At 40.7% G+C, this 25,751-nt stretch overlaps 1 protein-coding gene across 1 annotated transcript in view; it reads right to left on the minus strand.

The window, feature by feature from the left end:
- HMGA2 (high mobility group AT-hook 2) overlaps positions 1-24,675 on the minus strand; it is a 97,554-nt gene extending 72,879 nt beyond the window's left edge. The window contains exons 1-3 of the mRNA XM_086461976.1: positions 24,565-24,675; positions 21,756-21,842; positions 14,040-14,090 (exon numbers count right to left, since the gene is read on the minus strand). Of these exons, the coding sequence (XP_086318102.1) occupies positions 14,040-14,090; positions 21,756-21,842; positions 24,565-24,675 (249 nt within the window). The remainder of the gene's footprint in view (positions 1-14,039; positions 14,091-21,755; positions 21,843-24,564) is intronic.
- Positions 24,676-25,751: the final 1,076 nt, after the last annotated feature.

Here is a 25,751-nt window from a genome sequence, read left to right on the forward strand (position 1 = left end):
TTCACTTGCATCCTCAAAAGCTTCTACTCCCCATGGCCTGAATTTGTACATAACCTATGACTCCCAGAAGGGTTAGCATGGGGAATACTGATGTAGAATAAGGGTGAGCAACTTGCATGTAGGTACAGCATGTAATTGTTTATCCATCTTTACACGTATCTTAAAAATAATTCTTTTTCACGGTTTTGACAAGCATAATGTATTTATGATCTGTTTATACTGCGGATCATTAATTTGTTAAAAGCACTCTGCATATAGAGTTGGAGAGGTAATCCTGTTGCAAAGAATTAAAAATTACAACAATATTTCACTTTGAAAAATAGGTGCTAAAATGTTCTTTAAGAGATATTTGCATCTTCTCATTGAAATGAATGCTTTAGCTACACAAGTAACAACCACAGATCTGAAATATGGAGATGCCTTGCACTTGGTAGCTACACAGTGTTCATGAAAGCTTTGTGACCTCCTCAATGGAAGAGTGCTTTAACTTTCATTAAATATATATATATATTATATCCCCAGTAAAAACAACCCGAAAGACATCAAACACCAGAAAAAATACACTGAAATAACATTAAGGATCTAATATAAATCCACAAAAGCCAGGAAATTCAGAGATAAAGAAAGACTTTCAGACGAGGGAAAACTTTCCAATATATTAAACTGGAGCATAAATTCACTTCCTCTTCACATGTTTGCCATCAAGTCATTCCAGACGCAGGGGGTAAGTTCCTCCCTGGGGTAACTCAAGTGTCTTCAGCAGTAGTACACCAAGAATCAATTTGACCCTACAGAACTATGTCTTAATACTCTCTCTATTTCTGATAATTACCAAAGATATTTGAGTTTAAACAGCAACTTCCTCTCTTACAGCTCATTTTCCCATCATTCAGAGACTGCTATAAAACTGAATTTGTGAGATCAGAACAGTTTCCATGATTACAGACTGGGACGTCAGTCGTGGTGTTATGACTTCACTGACAGACCGACTAGAAGGAGAACCTCTGTGTGAAGGAGAAAATCCACACTCAAATACAAATATATCCGAGATTAGCAAAGGCAACACTGCACCTCACTGGGCATGGACATTTCCATCTGCATAAATAATATTCTCTACTTTTCACTTGAGCCAAGTATGAAAATGCCCCTTAAAAATTTCTGTTTCATTCATAAGTCATTCATGGTGCTGATGTGTTGCCACCCAAAGTCAGCCTTGGTGCTAGTGCTGCGTGGGCCAAGCTTGATGTCAGCAGCAGTTTAAATCATATGCTGTGGGTCCAGTTCTTTGCTGCACTTTCTGGAAGTGCAAAATCAAACATACAGCTTAAGACAGGATATGAAGGGAATGAAGTGATTTTGAACTGCTTTCAAACTTCCCACGATTCTGCCCTCGTCCTCATGCTGACATGGCTTTTAGCTCTGGAGTCTGGCTATTCCACCCCCGATAGAGCAAGATAACCATAATGAACTAGTTACTAGAAGATCCCCAGGTATCTGGCTGAGCGATAGGATCCAAAAAAGGAATCTGACTGGCAAACTGGAAGGAGGGAAGACAGGATGCAACCTTCTGAACTGTATCTTTCCACAGCTAATCCACATCATAAGACAACTACTCTGAGCCTTGAGATATGGAACAGAGCTGCTATAAACAAAAGAGCTTTCTGCATCACTTTCCTTTCTGAAAAACAAAAAATTGTTTTTCCTTTCAATTTCCTAGACTGCAAGAGGCAGAGAAGATATGACTGGCCCCACACAGCCATGTAAAATAACAGATGCATAACTTAGGCCCTCTCTCACCCTACACTGAAAACTCTAATAAGAGTGCATGGGACACAACTGACAGCTGCTGAGGTCAGACTCAACCCAAGAACCCAGCAGTGACAATTCCGCCTCCTCCAAGTCTTACAGAGACTTGGGCTCTGTCTTTATTCTTTTTGTGTGTTTTCTACTCCTTGCCATAAGACCGTCTCAAAGGTTACCTGAAATTTCTCATATTTAGTGATGGGCTAGATGTTTATTTTGTTGGATAGCTTCCAAAGAAATCCATTCAGACTGTTTTTAATTAAATAAACACCCTTTTCAATTTTTTCAGATGCTCAAATTACTCAAAACAAGAACTTTTTCAAAGCTTCTATCCATGATTTTTACATAGTCCTGAATGAGGAGAGTGGGCGAGCTAAGTATTCAAATGTCGATGTGGACAAGACAAACAAACTTGTGCAAAGTGTCTGCAATGCTCACATTGCAAAAGTGCAAAGGAAGGACAGAATCCCTCCCCTTGCTTTTTATGATAAGGCCACTAAAAACTTTTACGAAAACTAGGAAGTCAACAAAAAATGAGGAAGCTAAATCAATCAATTATCTGTCAAAAATCTAATCAATCAATCGAGTTCTGCCTCTCAGTTATTACACACTCAAGGTAATGGCTTCTGGGGGTATAAAGAAAGGTGTACAGAGCTTTGCAATGTACAAAGCTTGCTCTGCACAAAGCTCTAATTATTTAATTAATTATTTGAAATTTTAATCATGCAAAGCAAACCACAATGATTTGTAATTATGCAAAAAGACCACGATGGCTCTAACTTCTCCCTTAAGTAGCTTTCCTACTGATTTGGAAGGATAGGATTAATAATCTCTTTCTTGGAAACCAATGGCATCTGGTTTGCCTGCAGAGGCTCTGAGACCTTCTACTTCCTGAAATAAGCAGTGAAAGAGATGAAGTACCTTCTGCTTGGAGCAAAATTATTATTAAGCATATAATTTTGAAATGTTTTCATGTGCATGTGTGAACTTCAACTATAATTTCTCTTTGTTGCTCTCTCTGCAATGGATATTGCCTTTACCTACGGAATTCTGATCTAGTTTAAATAGTATCACCATTTACAACTATTTGGAGAGAAAATCCTAACTCCAACCAAGCCAACGGGAGTCTTGCTACTGAATTCAGTCCAATGGAGCCAATACTTTACACAGACTTGCCTTAAAAAGAATTTGTTTCAGTGAGTAATATACCCTCGTTATGTATCTACCTATGACCACAGCTGAGCATATCCTTAATTAAAGTTACACATGCAAAAGAAGCAAGATCATCCAGACATTTTCAAAACCATGTCTTTGTGTGTCTTAGAAAAACTTGCTGAAGGTTAAAGTGCAGACATGTCCATATTCCAGTTTTCAAATAGTCCACTGAAGTGATTAAACAAGAAAAAACTTTTACTTTTTAAAGAAGCAATGATGTTTATACGGCACAAGTTGCTTTGTAATAAAAAAATCACCAATAAAAATCTGCTGTCTGTATCTCTACACAAATCTAGCCCACCTGTTACTCATGCAGTGACTGCTCAAAACTTCTTGATGTAAATAACAAATTTATCATATTCACAGACAGACTGAAATACTATTCCTGCTACGCGATAGTCACCATAAAGTTTCTGTTCACCTGGTGTCTAATTTGTATAGAAGTTACAACATGTATAGATCTTTTTCCTCAAAGGACATGAGTTTTGTGCAAACATGGCTATTTGCACTACTTATAGAGCTTATAACCAACCACACACACAGTTACACACCTCATCTGTGGCAGATGGACAAGGGCTGAAATTCAGGCAACTGATTTCATTGGGAGTTTGGCCATTGACTTCAACAAGCCTAAGATTTTATCATGCATCTCCCGGCTGTGTATTCAATCTACTTGACCAGAGGCACCATGTGCCACTGACAGACCATTTGTCCACCTATCTATCTCATTCAGACTTACATACAAAGCTTGATGAAATAATTTTTGCATGCTTGAATGGTCGTCCCTGACTTGAATGCGAAGTTTGCAAAAGAAGCACCTTAAAAACTGCATACACCTCTGCCTCCTAAAAATAGTTTATGAATGTTAATGGATGTTAATGAATGCAAGAGTGCATGTCATGGCAGAGATAGCCTTGTCTCCTCTACATTTTTAACACTGTGATCCAAGTACTGTATGTACTTTGTCAATGGGTTGTGTGAGTTGTTTTTTCAAGACCCAAACAGACAGTTGTCTGTGGAAGGAGAGTCCCCAAGCAGATTTCTCAAGGCATTTAGCATCATTAACAGGAAACAATGCAGGAGGAGCAGCCAGAGCATGAATGGGTTCTGTGTGAATACTACGGAAACCCCAAGAACATGTTAACACAATGCAACTTTGATAAAATCATAATAGTGAAGCTCACATATGTGTTTGTAGTACATCTTACAAAAGGCCCCAGTTGCTGTCTATTCGGATAATTGATATAACAGTCAAAATGGATTAGGATAATATATTGGGTAAAGTCATGATTTCTGGAGTGGTATACAGGAACTACCAGTCTGGTTTTTAAGCTCTCAGCAGTTACTCTGAACAGACAGGATGTAGAAATCCTAAATCTTGCCAATTCGCTGATAATCTTAAAGGCTCCAAAACAGAGACTGCCAGTACTGGTAAATCACTTTTAATCAAAGCAAACCAACCTCCGCAGACCAGACTCCATTCTCACTGACACTGATACAGATAAACAAGTAATACATTACTTTAAATGTAATTTATCAGTACTATTATTTTAATCATCATAAGTAGCGCTAAAGCCTGACCCTTCAGTTCCACAGTTCAATAGTTCTCAGGATTGACAGACTAGAATAAAACAAACTGAAAACAGCAAGTTTATTTTTAAGAAGTAAAATGAAAAAGCAGAATAAAGACATACATCATGCATTACTAGCCTCCTAAAACTGCTGTGGAAATCACAAACACACAGATATATAACTGAATCACCAAAAAAACTCTGAAACTCTACAAAACTTGCAATAATAACAGGCAATACCATTTGATCTGGTAAGAGAAAAAATTAAAATCACGTGCAAATAGATTACAGAAAGCTGTTGCTTCCAAAATTCTTGCAGCCATGTTATAAAACACACAAATAACGTCTTACATGCGTGGAGGTTTCTCTAGGGCGGGATTCAATCCATCTATTCTCCGCAACTGCCTATCTCTGTAAGTTCCTAAGTGTCTACTTAACCTTAAAGATCTCTGCAGACTTAAGTTTAATAAGCTGAACATGCTCAAAATTGTTAGTCTAAGGTAGCAAGCCTTACCTTCCAACTAACACTTCATTGCATTTCAAGTTTCAACTGACAGCCACCCAAAATTCAGGTCCACCCTCTGGAGAAACCTTCAGAGCTACGTACCGTCAGTCAGGACAGAGCACAGCTCCGTTCTCAGGCTCAGGCCCAACTTGTACATTAGCGTCCCAGAGTGAGTGTGCTCACAGTGGATCTGTCCATTAGTAAACAGGATGAAGATTTAAACCCACACCTCCTATACAAGCATCCTAATCACCAGCTCCTACGCTTTCCTGGATGAGAAGCGTTCTCCAGCCCTTCTGTTGATGTTGAAATGCCATGCAGAGAAAAGGCTCCAGAAGAAAAATGAGGAAGAAAAGGTTATCTTTTTAGCATTAGTTAAGGCCCATTGTCAAATTGAGACAGAAGTGGGGTTCCAGGCCATGTTCTCCAACGTCTGCCCAAGGGATGTCACCTCAGATCTTTACATGGATTCCTAAAGCACCAGGCCAGGCTTCCTCTTGTTTTCTTCTTCTCCCATGTGGCCCCACTACTTTTAAATGCATCACTGAATAGCAGCCCTGCATCTAAAGAGTTGTCACCCAGACCAGCTCATGGCACATCACTTCTCTTGGCACACAGGTTCAGTCCTGGCTGAGCAGTACCTAGGGCCTCTCAGGGCTTCAGTTATTACGCTGTTATACTAAAGATGGACTTACAGTCCTTCTCCATGAAGTGTCCGTCCTTAGGAGATGGCTAAGCAAATTGGTCCCGAGTAGCCACATTTCTGGTTCCCTACTCACAGAGTGGAGGGGTAGAAGCATTAATTCAAAGTAAGCTCAGTGGATCACCTTGTGGAGAGCGGGAAGCACCTAAGCTAGATGAACGGACTGCTCTCTGCAGCCCTTCTAAGGCACATATTTCACAGCACTGACTTCATAAAAACAAGGTAAGAATGGGTTTTGTCAGGCAGATTCTATCATCTGTCCCTTTCCAGGACATGCTGCTAAAATCCTAGTGAGGTAGCATGTAGCCTGGGGGAACAGATTTCCCACAATGTCAGGCTATGAAAGAGAAGGGATGAAACCCAGCGATGCCTGTGTTCAGAAAACAAACCCACCTTTTTCTGTCTGGCAGCTCAGGGTGGCCAGCAGCTGCCGTTGCACAGCAGAAAGATCTCCTTCCTAGCAAAAAACCACTACAGCATCAAAACAACAGAGAAGAAGCCTCCCTGCCTCGCGATATTGCAAAGAAGGGAATCATCAGTAACAGCAAGGCTGAGAAGTATTTTCTGTGCAATCAGAAAAGAATCATTCTCAATGGGGAGTAACAAAAATTTGCAAAACAAACAGCATGCTATAAGCATTATCAGCCTCAACACCATGATTACATGTTCCTTGACATACAGTTTTCTCATTGTCTGCCACCTTCCCAGGCTTTGGTGTTTCCCATTTCAGGGTTCCCACAAAGACTGAAAATATCTGGATTCTCTCAGACCTAAAAAGGTCTCCTCCTCCTTTGGCTGCAGTGTCACTGCTGCCTCTTTAAACCACTGAATGGCATATCCCAATCTGACTATTTAAACAGTACAGCCTGTGAAGTCACAATTTTCAAATACCAGGTTTTTGTCCCTCTATTTTTGTTTTTCGTTTGCAGTCTGATGAGTATCTCAAACAGGTCTTGGGATAGAAAAACAGGTGCACTTGTAAATGTCATTGTAAACTATGCTCCCTTTGTATCTTAAATTGGTGCCTAGCACAAAATGAATTCAAGATAGCAGAATGCATCACACTAACTAAATCACATATCAAGTGCATTACTGTTGATACAAAAAATACTTTCTTCCTCACTTGGATTTGTCTGCTACAGAATTAGAAGCCACCTCCTGGTGAGGACATTTTGCAGCTATTTACTGAAAGAAGCCCACTTTCTTGTTGAAGATCTAGCCTTGTACCTCAAATGTAATACTGAACTGCAATTTGAAGTGAGGCTTAGTCACAGGATTAAGGAAGAGGAAGTAACAATACTTGCACTTAAAAGCATGTAATGACTTTCATTCAAACACCTGAAAGCGCTCTCCAAATATTAATTACTACAGCACTAGCCTCCCCCCAACCCTTCCAGGAGACGATCAACCCTGCATTCCTTCAGCATCCACATTGCCTGCTTGGGTCTGTAAAGAATGCAGAACAAAGACAGAAGTACTACTCCTCTTTAATTATTATTATAGCTCTAAATTGAGAGGAGTTAATCCATCCACACAAGGACTGACTGACATTCATAAGATGGCCCTTTTCTATCACTGGCAGAGAAAAAATGTGGTATTTTCTTCTAAGACTACTGCATTACTGGCACTTGCAGTATAAAACAGAATTAAATTAAATTACATTAAATAAGCTGCACAATTAGTCAGAAATTTTAAGAAAATCTACAAGTCTTGACTCCAAATCTTCTGTCCCGGATCACACTTTAACACGTGGGTTTTCATTCCTTTTGCACCACTACCTTTCAAGAGGACAGGGAATGGAAATACCACCTCTGGATGAGGTGACCTGGAACAGCCCTGTCCTGCAGCTACAGCTCAGATCAGCTAGTCCTGAAAAGCGGAGTAATCACATTCAAAACATTCAGGGAACTAGGCATCTTGGGTTTGTGACTACGTTTATCATTTACTGGATCAGTATTGGACTTATATAAGTAATTAAGGTACAAAGATGAGAAAATATCATCAATATGCATCAAAGACCTTTCGGGCTTATATCTGGGTTTGGTTCAAAACCCTTCTGGTCCCAAATCTCTCCACTCTATCCTATACATAGAACCATAGAATCATTTAGGTTGGAAAAGACTTTTAAGATCATCGAGTCCATTAACATAGCCCTGCCAAGCCCACCACTAAACCATACCCCTAAGTGCCACATCTTTTCAATACCTCCAGGGAGAATACACAAACTTTTTAAATATCTTACTCCTACCCCTCACTGCCCACCAGCTAGACACATGCTAGAGATATTGAGACACTCACATCTGCCTTCACCAAAACAAGTATAAACCGTATATTGGTTTAAGATACGGAATTGAAAAGCATATTTCCCTCCCTCATCCAACCTGTTCACAAGCAAGCTTCACTGGAGGAGGATGGCCTTGAGCTGAAGGCACAGGGCAGGTTGCCAGGAAATCCGAGTTCTATTCCTGGCTCTTCTACAGATTTCCTTGGGCAAAGCAATTAACCTTGTGGAGTACATTTTCAGTGGAGGTGAGGCCCAGCTTCTCTTTCTGCATTCATAATATTTTCAATGGTGAAATGGAATTGTAGGAGCAAGAACGAGTGCCTGTACTTTTCACTACCTGATTTTCTTTGTCAGTTGGATAGTTGGATGCGCAATGGCTGATAACTGTGCTAGCAACAAAACCAAGAATTCAAACACCACAGGTGCAAAAATGCCTTCTGATGCTGCCACCACCAGCCTCAGTACTCTGTTTCCTTGTATGTAAAACAGGTAGTGAGCGTTATAAAATCAAAATACACAGCCCAACAGAAACCCAATTTTTAAAGTTCTTGAACACCCGTTATCTGAGATCATAAAAAGGAAACAGCTCAGAATTTCAGTTTACAGATGATGTATTTTTGCTTTCTGCATTATTTGCCTGTTAAAATTTCCTCTTTAAACCTCAAACAGAGCAAAAGATTTTCCTTTAAGGATTCTGAAATGATAGCTGAAGTAAAAACATTTTTTTAGCTAAACTGGGTATCTTTTAATATCCCTTAACAGACGTGGAAGTGAATTACAGAATGAGTGAAATACCCTTTTGGTAATAAAAACACATTTTAGAAAAGAACTATCATGGCTAAGTTTTCTATTGTGGTCTACAGGAAGACCTGCACTTGAAATAAACGGTGCCAACATTTCTATATACTTATATCAACATCAACAACAAACAGGACTCATATTCCAAGGGAAGACACTATTTGCTTAGACAAGCTTCTAGAGAAATAAAGATATGTACCCCTCTCAACACAGGTAAGACAGAACATATTTTTAGCGATTTTTTGATACATTTGGTACAATCATGCAAGACGTTTTTTCCTTTCCCAGAATGTTGGATAGAACAAAAGACAAAAATTGGAAAGAAAAAAAAAAAAAGCGCATTAAATGTCTGTTAGTCATAGGAAAAAAGTTCAACAATCACTGCTTTTGTAAAAATTTTCAGGTTTTGAGAGATGATTTCTTTCACAGATCACCTGAACAGGAGAGTAAATGTATAGGTATAAATCTTTTAAGGCTTTCAATTCATGTCCTTCATCCAATTCTTAAGAGTTTTGGAGTTTTGAAGGAGAGAGGTCTGTTTTTTGTAATTATAAAAGCCCCTTCAAGCTCTTTAGACAACTGAAATGATGACCCCTCCCAGCTGACAGTCTTGCCCACACAGATGTAAAACATGTTCATGAAACAAGGTATTTTGTATTACCATGTCACAAAATATCTATGACCTTCACAAAGAAGGTAAGGTAGTTCAGAAGATTAAAGTAACAGCAACATGTGCAAATTTTCATTATGTGCTTCACACGAAGCAGTTACACAACAGACATTGCAGTCAAAAGTTGGAAAGATGTAAAGTAACCGAAATGACATTATTCTTCAGAGAAACTGAATTTTTATCTGTGCTATCTTCTATAATTACATAAATAGCAACTTCCTTTTTCATTCATCATCCAATACATGTGATTTAAGTTTTACCTCAATCGTGGTTTGCTCCAAACGGACCATGAGGTAATTCATTTAAACAAACGTATGTTCTCATAACAATGGAATCTCTAGCCTAGCTTAGAGATGCACTGGTAAGCAGACAGCATCAAAGGGTGGGACGTCTCACACATAGTTTTTGCTATCTAAGTCAGATATGTGTCTTATTTTATCATCTAGGTTGTCTTTCTCAATGTCAAAAGATTGCTATCTCCAGATGAGAATTCACCACACCTATAACAAAGCCTTTTTTAGGGCAGGAGGGACTATGATCTCAGAATATCCTTCTTTTTCCACCACCTGGAGAAGAAGCCTGCATGGCTTCAAGCACCTCCTCGACTATGACTTCGTATGAGACAAAAATGATGGCATTGAATGAGAAATAAGCAAAATTAGTTAAACAGCTTCACATCACAGAGCATGGCACCACCAGACAGAAACTGCTACTAAGATAATCGTTTGCAAAGACTCATTATCAGCAAGAAATAGCCTCAAAACATTGATGGATCTTCTGAGGCAACAGGTTTCTCTTGATATGTATTTCTTCAAAATTCAGAACCTCATTTTCAAAATCATACAAGTGAGTGAGCATTAGGTCTTCTGCAACTGCTGGCATAGAAACATCTCACAAATTCCACGTTCAAGGTTTGATATCTCAGCTATGTCAAAACTGCAGTGGGAAATAAACTGAAGCAAAAGTTATTAGAAAAAAAGCATTTTTGTAATGATTTTTTTAATCATAGTTTGGCAATGCTTAAACTGACTTTGAGAATAAAGTGAAACTGTCCTCATTAAGAAAGGGAAAACCTGAGCTTCAAGAGTTCTATAATGTCTAGCTAATCATGATTGGATCAGACAAAGCTCCTGTTTAAGGAAATTAAGTTCCTTTCTGGTTATCTTTTACCTTCTACCAACCTGAAATGTCCTTTCTAAACTATCTAGCAGAAAACAAAATTCTTGAAAGATAGAGTAGTTTTCTGAACAAGTCACAGTTGTTACTTGGGCATCAGTGATGAGATATGCAAGCAGATGATTCACATGCACCCTGCACTTGGAAAGTCACTGATTCTCTTCTGCTGTTATAATCATGCGGCTTCCAGAACTGCATCTTTCCATCCTTTAAAACAGTTTCATGGCATGGCATCAGCCATCTCTCCTCCCCACCAAAGTCCTGCTGAAAGCTGTAAAAAGCTCTGGACTGTTCCTTGGGTTTTTTGAGAGATTCTGCAATGCCATGCAGTAAATCTGTGGTTCAGGTTAAACAATGTGGAGGTGAAATCAGACAATGCCAAAAAAATCTATCTAAAGACATAACAAAAACAGTGGACATAGAAAACTTCAGAACTGGGTTTCAGGTTTCTCCATTAAACTGACACCTGAGAGCACTAGAAGTCTATGAAATTTCTATGGGTTTTCAATGCAGTTCTTTGGAACAAACAGCAGAATAATTGATTATTCAGTCTCCTGCTCTACTCATAACCCTTCAGTCCTCTCCTTCCAGTCAACTCCTAGACAACTCAAATTTAAAAAATAAAATAAAATAAAAAAAAAAGCTTTGACTGTGAGCTCTTTACAAAGGGTTACGTGAAGCCATCAGCAAAACTGTTGCCGATTCCAACAGCAGCAGCATCAGGTCTCACGGCAAAAAGCTGTCACTGATTAAGTCAATGACAAACCTTCCACTGACTTCTGGGAATGTGAATCTCCATGGTTATGAATTTGACTTTATGCCTATGCATAAAACAATTTGGCTAATAAAACACAGGGTGCTTCATCTGCCTTTTTCAAGCATCAAAGGCTACGTCTAGACAATGTGGACCAGCAAAAGAAAAAAAAGGCTGGTGCTGATGACCTAAGGTCCACACCACGCACCTTTCAAGAGGTTTTTATTTCACTCTAGCCTAGTCCTATGGGTTGAATGCCTACCTGATGACTGTGCTTCTACAGCACATCTTCTGATTTTGTCTCATTTGAAAGGAATCCAGCCCATGAGCTCTTGGACTGCTCCACAATGCATATAGTACGTGGGGACAATCAGGAGATGCATTTCCAAAGCACACTCCTGACTGGACCTAACGCACTAACGTAGATGCATCCAAAGAGCTTAGAACATATTCTTGCATTAAAACCTCTAAAAGTAAGGAGTAACAAGGTCATGAAGAGGTTTACCTCGCTCTCAGTTAATAGGACTCACAGCCTTCAACACGCTTCACACACGTGCAGTAACCTACAGTGAAGATGAGTTTTACAGCAGCAGGCACTGTGTTTCTGATTCCAAGTATGTTCATTTCCCACCTGCTTGACCTTGTTATCTTCAGAATTTTTACTCAATTAGCTCTCCACACTTAGAAAGCTTTTCTATGTAGCTGAATAGTTTATTTTCAGAAGAGTTTGTCCATCTTTACTGTCTGTTCTACTGACAAGGGTCTTCTTTTCCTTGACAACTTATTGCATTGAAAAGATCAACGGATGTCTCATATGCTTGTGATAAACTGGGCTCCTTGCCCTCTTCGCTTGGGCTCTCCCTCCCCCTTCCCAGTTTTATACTAGTCAAAAAGATTTACTCTCTTCTAAAAAATAATGTATAAATAAATACATTGCGAGTCACAAACATTAAATACTTAATTTGAACCGGCAGAAAGACCAGCTACCGGAATTCTACAGAGGTCTGTTAGCTTGTATGTCTCTGCAAGTGCATATTGAAGGAAACAGCAGAAATAATACTTTACAATTTGATGAACAACATATGACACAGAACCTCTAGACTCACAAAAAGAGAGTTACAAACTTAGGAAAATACCTGCCATATAGAATTCCGCCCACTCCAAGAAAAAAACCTTACACACTCCTTACTTTCACTGATACAGAACTGTCATCATTAAGGCTTGATATAGAAATGAATTGGATTCAAGAAAAAAAATAATCACTAAGGACTTAACTGAAGTTTTGGTGATAAGAAGGGACACTTTCTGAGTACATATTGGATGTCAAAACAAAAAAGACATTTTTTTATCACTGGACAACACTACAGAACTAGTCTTTTAAAGCCATCTCTCCTGTGTTTAGCTGCTGATACTCTGGAGAACCTCAGCTATAGTTGTAAGCACCTCCTTGGTACTGTTTGAGCTTTTGCAGGCATATACTTTTAGAGCTGTGTTAACACCTATGCAATACAACTGAACAAAATGAGGGGGGAAAATGACAGGCCTGCAGAGAGGAAAGAGAATGCAGAGTAAAATAAGGGAGCGAAATTGAGATGGAGAGGGATGGATTTGAAAAAGAAGTTTAAAGAAAAATGTTGAGTAGATAAAGGGAAAGGGAACTGGAAAAGGGAAATCAGAAATGTTAACTTGTGATGGAGCACATGGCCATAACTTCATATCTTCTAATACCCAACCATGTTTTCCAAGTGACATCCCCATCACTTTTCTTCCGAAAGCCTATGCATAAGTGAAAGACATGAAGAGGAGAGGTGCCCAAGGCAGACTCTCATTAGCTGTAAACATCAGTGAGAACACAGAATTTCAAGTGTCTGAGCCTGAAATCTTTCCACGGCCAAAGAATCAAGACACCTGTGTCTGATAGCCATGTCTACAGACTAAAACAACAGTGAAAGAGGAAACTTCTAATGAAACGTATTACCAGTCACTACAATTACATGAGGCATAAAGATGGCCCGGAATGGAAAAACTAAATTCTTAGTGCAAGTATCCTGCTGCTCATTTTTGCTCTTTCTCACTGGATTTAAGGCAAACATGCCGTGTTTCCAGGCAATGTAGGACAAAGACGTTTGGTTTTTAAACTTTATGTTGTGCACACTACATCTGAATGTTATCACCTCTCTTAAATCACCTTCTGATGTCTGATAGTGCCCCTTTAACCTTTGTTACTCAATTACTGAACAAGTTATCTCATTGTTACTCTCTTTTGAAGGAAGAGTTGTGCCTCTTTTCATACTGATAAGAGACACATAAATATTCACTCCCAGCAAACATTTTAATAGTAAAGTGTCTTGAACAAACTACCAGAGTCTAAAGGTAGGAAGCTGTGGCTAACTTCTCTGCTATCTTAACCCTTTAGTCAAGCCAACAGAACAAACAGACACAAAAGATGGATGCTCTTTTTACAAATGAAGCAGATATAATTGTTCTCCAAAAGAATGGACTTTATAACATGCTTTATAACACAGCAAATAAATCAAATGATTGGAAGTGAAATACCTACCCATTTTCTGGGCCGGCCTCTGGGTCGCTTTTCACCAGTGGCTTCTGCTTTCTGTAAAGGGAAAAGAAACACAACATATTTTATATCTCAGCATTATTTAACAGCCTCTGTAACTAGGAACTCCTTTCCTGTAACATTATCCATAATTATATCTCTTGGGTGGCACCAAGCCCCCCTCCTACTCTATGGGTTTTCTGGTGGAATGTGATTATGTTGTTTTTTCGGACATTTCCTAGCCACTGGGGCCAGGGGATGCCTCTTCTGTGCCCAAAGGTGCCCCCAGCTCTGACTCACACTGTGTCCAGGGGCACAGAGGAGCATGCCCGTGCACATCCAACTGCTCAGTGCCCACAGTGCAGCCGGGAGTGCCCTGGCCCTGGCCAGCCATGGAGCACGCAGGCTGTGGATGGTGGTGCAGAGCAGCTTGGGCACCCGAGAACCCCCAGTAACATCAAATCTAGTCTTTCATAGGCCGTCAGAAATTGCCCCGAGATACTAAATTAAAAATACAGCCTGTTTTAAGCCTGAACAAAGAAGTTTATATGAGCCACAATTGCTTCTTTTAGTCTCATGATGTTCACGCATGAAGTGGATTTAGACAGACCATCACCATGATCGTGCGTGTGTGTTCACACTGGGAAATAACTTCTCTACTTCACACGAAGTTTTCCAGGTAAAAGCGCATCCTTAAACTGTAAGCAAACCTTTCACTGGTCCAAAACACACCTTCCCTTTCCAGGTTTAAGGAAACAACATAGAAGGTGCCCTAGAAGTGATAGCTGTATTTATATAAGCCCAGCAGTTGGTCCTGAAGCTCAATGTGAAGGAAATACGGGTTCTCTTCCAGACACTTCCATTAATTCACTGCATGACATTGTGAATACTACTACTTATGCACCACATTAAAATACTTACAGACTTTAAAATGAAAATGGCAGGTTACTTTCTCTAGATAGGCTCTACCCATCCATACACCTCATCAGCTAAATAATCCTGTCCCACTGAGGGCAATGAGGATTTTGCCACCAGCTTTAGCAAGGGCAGGACTCACCACATACAAAGCCCCTGAGAATAAAGACTTTTAGTACACATTCTGTAAATGTGCTTCCACATTTCCATTAATTGCTTTTTTTCCAGTCAACTGTATGTGTTTTGATTTGCCCTCAGAAATCAACTGTGTCATTAAATAAACCACTTGCTGGTCAGTCTCTGTAACATATACTGTAACCTAATGCTGTGTAAATCGGATCCCTCTAAAAGATGACTTGAGCTGAGGAAGTAGTGGAGGAATCTCTACAAAAAAAATGTCCTGCAAGTTACATGCAATTACTCTGAAATAAATATCTCACCAAGAAGAAAGCTGTGAAAAATAAAATTCACACTCCTAACGGGCAAAATTATCACTCAGACTTGTTAAAAGAGTAAACTTGCTCTTTAATCGTTTATACCAGTGTTACATGTAAGGTGAAACCCTCTTATGAGAATACTTGTTAAAGTGCATTTACTACATATACTGTAGTTGCCTATTTCAGAGTTTTGTTTCCTTTTAAAGTGTTCATTTCTTTATACCTTATAACCTGAAGGATGCAAAAAAAGGTGTGGTTTAGTTTTGACAACCTGTAGCTCCCTGTGTTTATGTTTATTTCACTAAACACTGGGCATAAATCTTAAAATATTGGTTAAAACTGTTCTTAACAAATTAACACCTGACATGTTATCAAAAGCACAAATGTCATTTATTTTCTTCTGCATTTTACCACATCTAAACGAAAGACCCTTTTCCAAAACTCCATGGAAAAAAAAGGTATTAACTTTTTAGAAATGAAAGTTCCTTTGTCTCACAATTAAAGCTCCTACAAACCTGACACAAATTATAACCTTAACTATGGCGTATAATCTAGTTTGATGGGAAAGAGAACATGAGAGATTTCTTTGAATAACTAATCTTTGCTTCCTGCCATAAACTGTCACACAGCATGGCCGCTTGCCATGAACAGTGCTGCGCTTTACCCCCGAGGAAGGTCCATGTCAGAAGTGGCTAGTGTTCCTGCTGGCTAGTTTGGATATCAGTTTGTCAAGTGCTTGGGGACCTTTCAGATTGAAAGGCACTATATGCCTGCTGTATATGATTTCCACCTCATGTTAGAAGAAAAACATTTCCATAGTTCTTATCAAAACCAAATCTTTCCCAGAGGTGAGCTGAGCAAACAGCGGGGCATGCCAAAGACGATGTTTTGGTACAGAGCGACTCTGTAAGTAAATAGGAAGGTTTCCACAGACTAAACTGCAGAAATGGAAGGACAAGAACCTCCAAAGTGGATGTTTTTATCTCCATTCCAAGGGAAGAGAAAGACAAAACACTTCTGGAACAACCAGAAGGAGTAGTGGCAGTCCAGTGGTGATGATAAAGACAAGAAGTTTAGGAAAATATTCCACCTCTTTCCCTCCTGATTTTTTTTAGTTTGCATTTTGCAAACATAGTCCATATTTTCTGCAACAGCACAACACTGTCCTTTAATTTAAGCACCTGAAGACAGGTTTTATTATATCAGACAAATAATTCAATGTTTCTCCATATAATTTTCAAGTAATTAATAAGAAAAGGAACACGTAAGTGCCAAAGCATTGCCCTTCCTCTGAAACAGGTATTTGCAGAATCAGAAACATGCCAGTCTGTTGGCTCTTTGCTTGAATTGAAGCATTGCCTCTGAAGCTAGGAACAAATCCAGAGAGAGCCCCAAGCCACCCAGAAGTAACACGGATTCTCATTTGGGCAGCAAGATGAATGTGTCCCCAGCCACCCTACATGTAGCAGCTGGTACCTGCTTCGTCCGAGAAGAAGCTGCTGCCTTCATCCTCTAAAGTGCTTTTTGATATTGAGATATGTTTGGTCAGGGTTTTCTTAACATTTGGTCCTACACTACGAGGCATGATCTTGCTCTAGACAGCTAAAACACGAAAAGACCAAACCTAAAGGATGCTGCGTATGTTATCAAATACAAGTTTCAATATTTGATGAAAAATTATCGAATTTCTTATAATCAATAATATGAATACATCATTTTTGCTACGTCACATTTTAGGAATGGAACTAGATTTACTCGCTTTTAAGTGCAGTATCTATGCAGGAAATGTTGGGGGGGGATTTGTCCCAGGGAAGGCAAGATGGCTATTCCAGTCATGGCCAGCAAGCTAGCAGTCCCCAGGCAGATCTGCAATTCACCTAAAACCTGGACCACAGGGCCATCACACCCTCCTTCCAAACAGTTGCTGTCAGCAACTGTAGGACTTGACTGCCCGTCATCTCTGCCTGCTTGTTGCACAAATGCGCTGTGCCCAGACAGAAACTGAGGCTGTACTACTGAAAGCAATTAACAAGACAAGACAAGTATAAATAATTGAACAGCTGCAAACTGCTCTTTGGGCATCTATCTATTGTCAAGGAAGATCTCAAATGCAACAAAACCCAAATCCAGAGAACTCTACCCACTTTGCAAAATGATCTGCTGGAGACCACAGATAAAATGTGTCAGAGCTGTAACGCAGGTGAAATATCTGAAAGTTCTTGGGAGGAAGATCACTGCTGTCAAACTGTGTCAAAAGACCTTGCCCAGGAATGTGTCCCTCTCCTAAAAATAAAGTGATTCTTTCCTAAAAAAAACCCAAAACCTCTTAAAAGAAACGTAGGCATTGGCTAGATACAAAGATATCCCACTTCCCATGTCCTGTTATATTCTTCTTAATTCTAAACAGTAGTCAGTCTTCCCCTGCTTCTCCCATCTTGCTCAGAACACCTGATTTTGAGGTCTCTTACTTTTTAAGTACGATAACCACGCTACGATCACTTGATAAAACTGATCTTGTTTTCCCTTTAAGGCTGTAATGACTGCTGTTGGTGAGAATGAATGAAGCATGGAGAAACAAAATAGATTTTCATGAACCAATTTAGGGCAGAGTCCTGGTCACATGCGCTTTTTTTTTTTTACCTTTGGACTGCTTAACTCAGGGACGTGCCTTTCTACATACCAAACTCTGGCCATGTATTGTAGAGACAGTAGTAAGTGTAGTCACATATAGCACCACAGGTTGTGTTTTTCAGAGGATGGTATGGCAAGATCTGGACGTATTTTCAGTGAGTTTCACTACATAAATAACTACAACAAAACTCAATATATTTTAACTGAAGGTGAATTTTACTGAAGAACATTTATTTTTTGCATATTCCTGGGATATCCCTTGACATATTCTTTCAAGATAAATACATAATGGCTACCACTCCTTTTTTTAACCTCACAATTGTGTTTCCTCCTTCCAAACAGGAGAGTATTTATGCCTATACAGTATTTTTGTCAAGCCCAAATACAGGAGCTAAACAAAGAAAAGCCCTTGAATGCTTAAGGGAAATGTGATGGGCTGGGAATGCAGCTCAGCCTAACAAATAAAACCCAACCACAGAACACCCAGGAAACTAAAAAGGAACATCCCTACTAGAATCTTGCCACAAATCTAGTCATTCTTTAGGAAAAAAAAAATCTTCACTTTTTTGCTAATTGTTTACAAATATTTTAAATGAATAACAGAATGACTTGTTTAAGGACGGCAGACTTCAATAACAGCCTAATTGTGGGGACTCAAGTACAAGGTGATTAAAAGTCTTCTAATGTTTATCTCTTCTCCAACTACTAACCTGTTGTGTTCCTTTTGTTTGTGAAAATTAAACAGTTGAGAAATGGCTTGGTTTTCTATAAAATGCAGTTTACCTTTTGTGTCCAGTTTATAACAAGTTAGGCATTTGTGATCTGCAAGGCTTTTAAAAAAAAATGTGTATTACCTAAAATTAGAGTAATTGCTGCATTATTAGCTATCCAATTGGTCTTGCAACATTCTGTATGCATTGTCAAGTTTCACATTGCTAATTTCCTAACAAGCACAGTTTGTTTTCAGATGCCCCAAGGCCAGTTTACTAAGACCAAACACAGGCTCTGAAACCTAAAAAACCAGCAAAAACAAACCAAACAAAAAAAATTTTTAAAAAATCCTATGAACCTAGAAATTTTAAATACACAACACAACCATGATTCCAGGGTAAACTGTCCCTCAACTGATTTAAGGGTATTTCCTTCTTGAAGTATAACAAAATTAAGTCCCAGTTCTGGAGTATTTTTAACTCGCTGCCAGCTTGTGCAATACATTTTTAATTGTGATGTGTAATGGTTTGCAAGAGAACACCCCATCAATTAATCATGAGTGCCTTCTCATGGCTGCTCGGTGGGTTCTCCTGGCCGACGTTTATCTTACATGTTGTGAACACTCTAATACATTTCAATGAGCTCCCTTTGAAACACACAGGCCACACACTATTCTTCAGAAACTCCAGCAATTTCCAGTTGCGTGTATAGTACACAGGTTCACATGTAGAGGGGCTTAAGCTAAGTTAGCCAGCTCTCCTTCTGAGAGTTTAGACAGGCTGTATGTAGAAAGCCTTAAATAAATGTATGTATGCATATGTATGTGTAAACATGTTTACCACAAAATCAAACATATAGCTCACTCATTTAAGAGGTGATACCCTCACCACCAAATTAAGCTTTCTAACAGTGCCAAAACCTTTCCATTCATATTACTGTTAGAAAAACTATTGGAATATTACACAAAAAGATACTTTGAGATGCCCAGTGAGAGCTGAACCATTTTAGAGAGGGTCAACTATCAATTTGGAAAAAGAGCTAAAATATTTATTTGAAATGTGATCTCAGTGACTTTCTTCTAGTAAGGCTTTATAAGTGTTTCATGTTTTCGGGGATTTATCAAACATTTATATACTTTATCTATAAACCTAGAAACAAATAAAACTTGTAATTATAGAGCCCTCAAAGGTTTTTTTTTAATGATAAAAGAGACACATGGTCTTTGGTCAATTTTTTACATTATCAACACCCAAAAGGGTTTGCTTTAATTAGAGCAGTAACTTGATGCATTCTGAAAATCAAAACATTACAATGAAATTGCTCACTTCGTAAATTAGATTAAAAAACTCCAACTGTAAGAAAACTATACCTACATATAGATAAATGTTTTAAGTTCATTTCCATTTATACTGATTTCCAAATCACTCATATAAATGAAATAATGTTCATAGTTCTTTCAGAAACATCTTTTTAAAACACATTTCTACAAATTACTTAAAATTTAATCTTACTACCAATATTTCTCCTAGGAAAGCCAACGCTCGTAAGAGTAATATTTAAAATACTCAAGCTCACATTTGGATTTGCTAGACTAATAAAAAGCTGCTCTCTCTCTTTTGAAGAGTGCAATTTAAACTATTTTAAAGTGAATCTGAGGAACATTTTTACTACATAAAGAAAAAAAATCAACATTTTAAGCTCAGTAGGTCTCAGAGTGGCTTTGATATATTTTAAATACTTAACCTGAAAAGCATTTTTTACTAATTTATGAACTTGACAGAATATACTACCTTTTTTTACAGGTCAGAAAGTAAAAAACAATTTTAAGTTTAAAGAGAGTTGGAAAACGTCCCTCAAACAAATGCTTAGAACACTTATAACAAAACAGACGTGAAACCATAGTCACCCCCTGATAATTTAACATTTATCAGTAGTTGCTATAGTAATTTATTACACGAAAAACTACCAAACTTAGTATGGTCAGTACCATAGGCATATTGAAAAACGAACCAGAATTAGATGAGGCTACAGATATCTTCCACATACATTTTGTCAGAGATCTACTTAAAAGATACTAATACACTTAAGCACTACAGCTCACTACCAGGCATTGTAAGCTTTTGTTTCCAATTTAGTACCTGTAAATTCATGCTAACTGCTGTGTAACCATCAACATAAACAGAACTCCCGTATTTGTTTTCAAGCCTATACACAACCATTTGCCTTCGCTAAAATAATTCTTACAGAAAAGTATTATTTGCCTTGATAGCACAGTTTTCTAATGCTGAGCTTTCCCCACTTCAGATAAAATTAAGTCACATTTTCACACTGTATTTGTGATGTAAAGTCCATGCACTAAATGCAGTGACTTCAGGGAGCTTCTCCTATAGCTAAATGCATTCAGAACCACCAGAATAAAAGTTTGCTGCCAACACCAAGCAGAAGCAGTGGTTCAGAAGACTAATAGCACTTCAAGTAAAAGTCTCTTTGATTACTAAACAAGATGTAGTGGGCTTTTACTGTAACTCACAGTTTACTTTACCATCAAATTTTAAAGCTGTAAATTTCAATACATGCACTTATTTCCATCAACACATAATTGGATTTACTTCTAATTAACCCATGTTTGACAAAACACTTAGCTTTAATATACAGATTTGGCCTGTAGTAGTAATGACTCTAAGTGGGCAAGAAATTAATCTTCCTCTTTCAAAAATGTTAATCGAGAAAATAATATCCTTAATAGTGATTTCCTTACCAGATACAGGAGATATCAGTAAATACATCAAATTCATCATGTTATTTCACTAAGCAGTACACTACTCAAAAAGCAAGCTGCCCTTATAGGTTCTGTACCCAGGCTCTTCATGCAGCATGTTAATTCTATCTTAAACATGCAAAATACATGCTTTATGTAGCTTCCATTATTAAAAGGCTTCAAACCCCTCAGTTTACAGCCTAAATAACTGGATTTTTTGCTACCAGTTGATGAAAAAACAGCATTAGGAACTCTCTTTAATAATCTCACCTTCTGAGCTGCTTTAGAGGGACTCTTGTTTTTGCTTCCTTTGGGTCTTCCTCTTGGTCTTTTAGGAGATGGTTCGCCAGTTGGTTCCTAAATACAGGAAAACATGCTATTGTGGCAAGAGGCTACAACTAACCCAGAAGATCTGAAGGATAAACTACAACTGAGAAGTTACTTAAAACATAGGAATTAACAGTATTAATAAATAACACAATATTTAAAAAGCAACATGAAAAACCACTCGAGGTAAAGAAAAAATATATTTTGCACAATAAAAGAGCTGAACTTCCCTTGTAATTGCACAAAAAAACTTTGAAAACTTTCCATATTCTAGCATGTAAGTTACAGCAGAAAACACATTTTTAAAAGAAGACGGCTACGATTTCCCCCACGTAAGGATGATTGTTCAAAAAAATAAGACTGTTACCCATTTAATTTCAATTGCATTTCATTATAGCAAGACAATTATCATATGCAGTTTCAAGCCCAAACTTTTTTGGGGAAAAAAGTTAACTACTAGAAAACTGTAAAGTAAGCTTAGACTATTTTCTCTCTCAAGGGCACAAATATTTCGGGGAGATTTTTTCCTGTTGTTCTGCAGTCGGCATTATATTCACACCTATCCTAAACATAATTACTTTGTATTAAAATGCAAATGTAAGAGTTTCTTCAAATAAGAGCACTAGCAAGCCAAAAAACCTCGACGAAAGAAAATACCCGAAACAAAACCCCAACTCCAAAATGACTCGCCAGGAACCCAGATTATTTTAGCTATGTTCTTAACTAGCTCCTCTGCCTGACAGTAAATAACCAGTCCTTAAAAATGGGCATGAATTACTAAGAGTCCGGATTCCAAATATTTATTCAGTGAATCATAAATACTATAAAACTCTTCTAGTCTTAAATATTATACATTTCATTCAGATTACAGGATGTGGTAAAACTAATTAAATGCAGTTTGTTAACTTAAACCAACTTAAAACCCCTCGGCTTTTTAATTCCCGGGTAGGTTGAGGAGAAGCTGGCGAGGGGACTCCCGAGCTGCTGCAGCCCCCCGTGCCGAGCCCGGCAGGCACTGCACAGCTGGGCTCAACACGTTCAAGGAGACGCACTTTTCTTTCTCTTCCATACATTCAAACGCTGTAGGAGGGAAGGGGGAGGAAAAAAAAAAAAAAAAAAAAAAAAAAAAAAGGCAGCCCCGGCGCAAGCTCGCAGGGCTGATGCCGGCTGCTGGGGCTGGGCAGCCCGCAGGGGAGAGAGCGGGACGAGGGCAAAGCCCGGAGCCGCGCCGGTGAAAGAAGTGTCACGGAGGGCAGAGCGGGAAAAACCAGGGGCTCCGCTTTTACGGCTTTCCAAAAAAAAAAAAAAAAAATCCCAACAACAACCAAAAAAAACCCAACCACTTTGTGTGCAATTTGCAGGAGCACATCGGGGGAAGCAAAGCAGCCGGGTTTCTCCTGGCTCAGGGCTCTGCTGCTCAGCTCCCTCCGTGTTTTCGGACCCCTCGCAGGCTGATGCTAAATGAATGGGAGTAAACATTGTTAAAGCCCGCGGAAGCTCGCGTTAAAATGAGCTCCCTGGGCAGCCCAACTTCCCAGCCGGGACTTCCGAGGGAGGCAGGGGAAGGGCTGCGAGCGGCTCCGCGGCGCTGCCCCCGCCAAGCTGCGGGCTGAGCCGGCTGCATCCGCGGGCAAAATCCGCCCCCGGCGGCGCCCGCGGAGGGCGGCGAAGCGCGGGGGCTCCCGAGCTGACTCGCCCGGCGGCGGGGGCCGAGCGCGGCTCGGCATTTCCAGGCGATGCGACAATGGCACTTCGGGAGAGGAAGGGAAGGAAGGGACGGGGAGGGGGGGTGGGGGTGGTGGGGTGTGGAAATAATGCACGGATCTAGCAACCTTAGCGCGGATTCAGGTCTTGCAAGTCAAAAAATCGGAGCCCAGCGCGTCCCTTTGGGGGCCCAGGAGGAGGGTGCGGGTGGGAGGGAGCCGGGCTGGGCTCCCCGCGCCGAGACCCGGGCACAGTCCCCCCTCTCCTCGACCTGCCTGGGAAAGCGCCGGAGCAAAGGCAAAAGGTGTTGCAAATGCAGGGCAAGCCCCCTCCGGCTACCTCCCCCACCTCCATCGGCAACGGGGGCACCTCTCTGCATACGATGACGGGGGTGAGGGGGGAGGTGGGGAAGGGGGGGGACGCCAGGGGAGGAAAAAAAAAAAAAAAAAAGAGAGAAGGGAAAAAAAAAAACCACCAAACCACTATGCGACTTTCTAGACACCCTCCTCTCCCCCAACCCCAGGATCTAGGGGCAGTCAGGGGCTGGGCTGGTCAAGATCGGAGGCGGCAGCAGCCCCCGGTGGGACCCGACACACGCACACTCGCACACTCACTCACACACAGATTGAGACATTGCAAGGGCTGAGAGAGGAGGGAGACAGGAGAGCCCCGTTCCCCGCTCCTCGCTTTCGCAATTTCAAAATCAGCTCGAAATGACCCAGCGAGCGCTGGTTGGTCGGAGCCGCGCTGCTCCATGTTCCCCATTTACATTGAAAAGCCCCAGCTCGCTCCCTGCACAATAGTGAAAGTCCCGCGGAGGCTGCGCGGCTGAGCCGCGGGCAAGCAGCACCCCGCCGCTCCCGGGGTCCCCCCGCCGGGGCGCCCGGCCGAGCCCCCCGCTACGCCTCTGCACCACCTCGCCGAGAAGCAGCGCGCAACAAAGCCCCCCGCCCCGGCTCCAGGACTCCTTCGCTCGCAGCATAATACGTACATGTACATGCCTATAATACTATAGATCTGCGGCTCTACGTATCTATACGATACTGACTTGTGGTTGCTTCCTGGGTCTGCCTCGTCCTCTCTTCTGAGGCTCTGCGGTTGCAGGTTGCTCCTGGGCAGCAGTGGAAGGCTGACCGGGTCCCTCACCTTGTGCACTCATGGTGACTTCTGCTGCTCAGCCTTAAACCAGTCTCTCCAAAGCACCTTGGAAGGGGGGGAATCAAAACGAGCTCTTGCTGCTTTTGCTGCTCGCTGCCACCACCACACCGGACGTCCTGGTGCTGCCAAAAAGGAGAAGAGAAGGGGAGGAGGAGGAGGAGGAGGTGATGGTGGTAGTGGTGCTGGTGGTGGTGGAAGAGGAGGGGGAATGAATCTCTCTTACAATTTAGGAATGGTTAGTAACATGAAGCAATTCAAAAGAGGGGAGGTAAAAAAAAAAAAAAAAAAAAAAAAAGAAGAAAAGGCAGAGTAAATTGCAACCCTGGAAATGCAAGGAGAGAGGGAAATACTCCGAGGGTAGTCGGAGCAAACCAAGAAGGGGAAAAAAATCCTACAAATTGAAAGCAAGTGGTGGCTATCGCGCTTAGATCGGATCAGGACAAATTAAGATAAGACACACTGAAAATGGACTGAGAACACTGCACAATCTCGCCAGAAGCATGCACCCTGGGAAGACGGGGATTTCGGCAGCAGCGGGAGCAGCGGGCAAAAAGAGCGATCATTTAAAAAATAATAATAATAAAACGATTTGGGAGATTGGGGAGGAAAAAAAAAAGGGGGGGGCGGTCCTGGGTTCGTGTCTGTGATGCGAGCTTCTGCGACTGGAAATATTATTATGCGAGTCCTGCCCACGGACTAAACTAGGATGAGGGTTTTAAAAAAAAAAAAAAAAAAGAGCGAAAAGAAAAGAAAAACCACCTTTACCCGTGGGTGGAAAAAACAGGAGGGGGCTGTGCAAAAAAAAAAAAAAAAAAAGAGGAGGAGGCAGAGCGAAAAACCGAAAAACGCAGCGACCGGGGGCTGGCGGCCGGCCAGATACAACACGAGCAGCGCGGCAGCCGGGGCAGCGGCGGCAGAGCACGCCGCGGCCGCCTCACGTGTCCCGCACCGGCCCGACCCCGCCGCCGCGGCAGGTTTAAAGGGCCAGGCCGGGGTCCCGGCGCCCCGGCCCGCGCCCCGCCGCTGCCCCCAAGGAGCGCCGCGGCGGGGGGCGCCGCGCCGCGCCGCACACCACCC

This window comes from Leptosomus discolor, chromosome 1 (genome assembly GCF_034619465.1).
Source record: "Leptosomus discolor isolate bLepDis1 chromosome 1, bLepDis1.hap2, whole genome shotgun sequence".
In the NCBI taxonomy this organism is placed as follows: domain Eukaryota; kingdom Metazoa; phylum Chordata; class Aves; order Leptosomiformes; family Leptosomidae; genus Leptosomus; species Leptosomus discolor.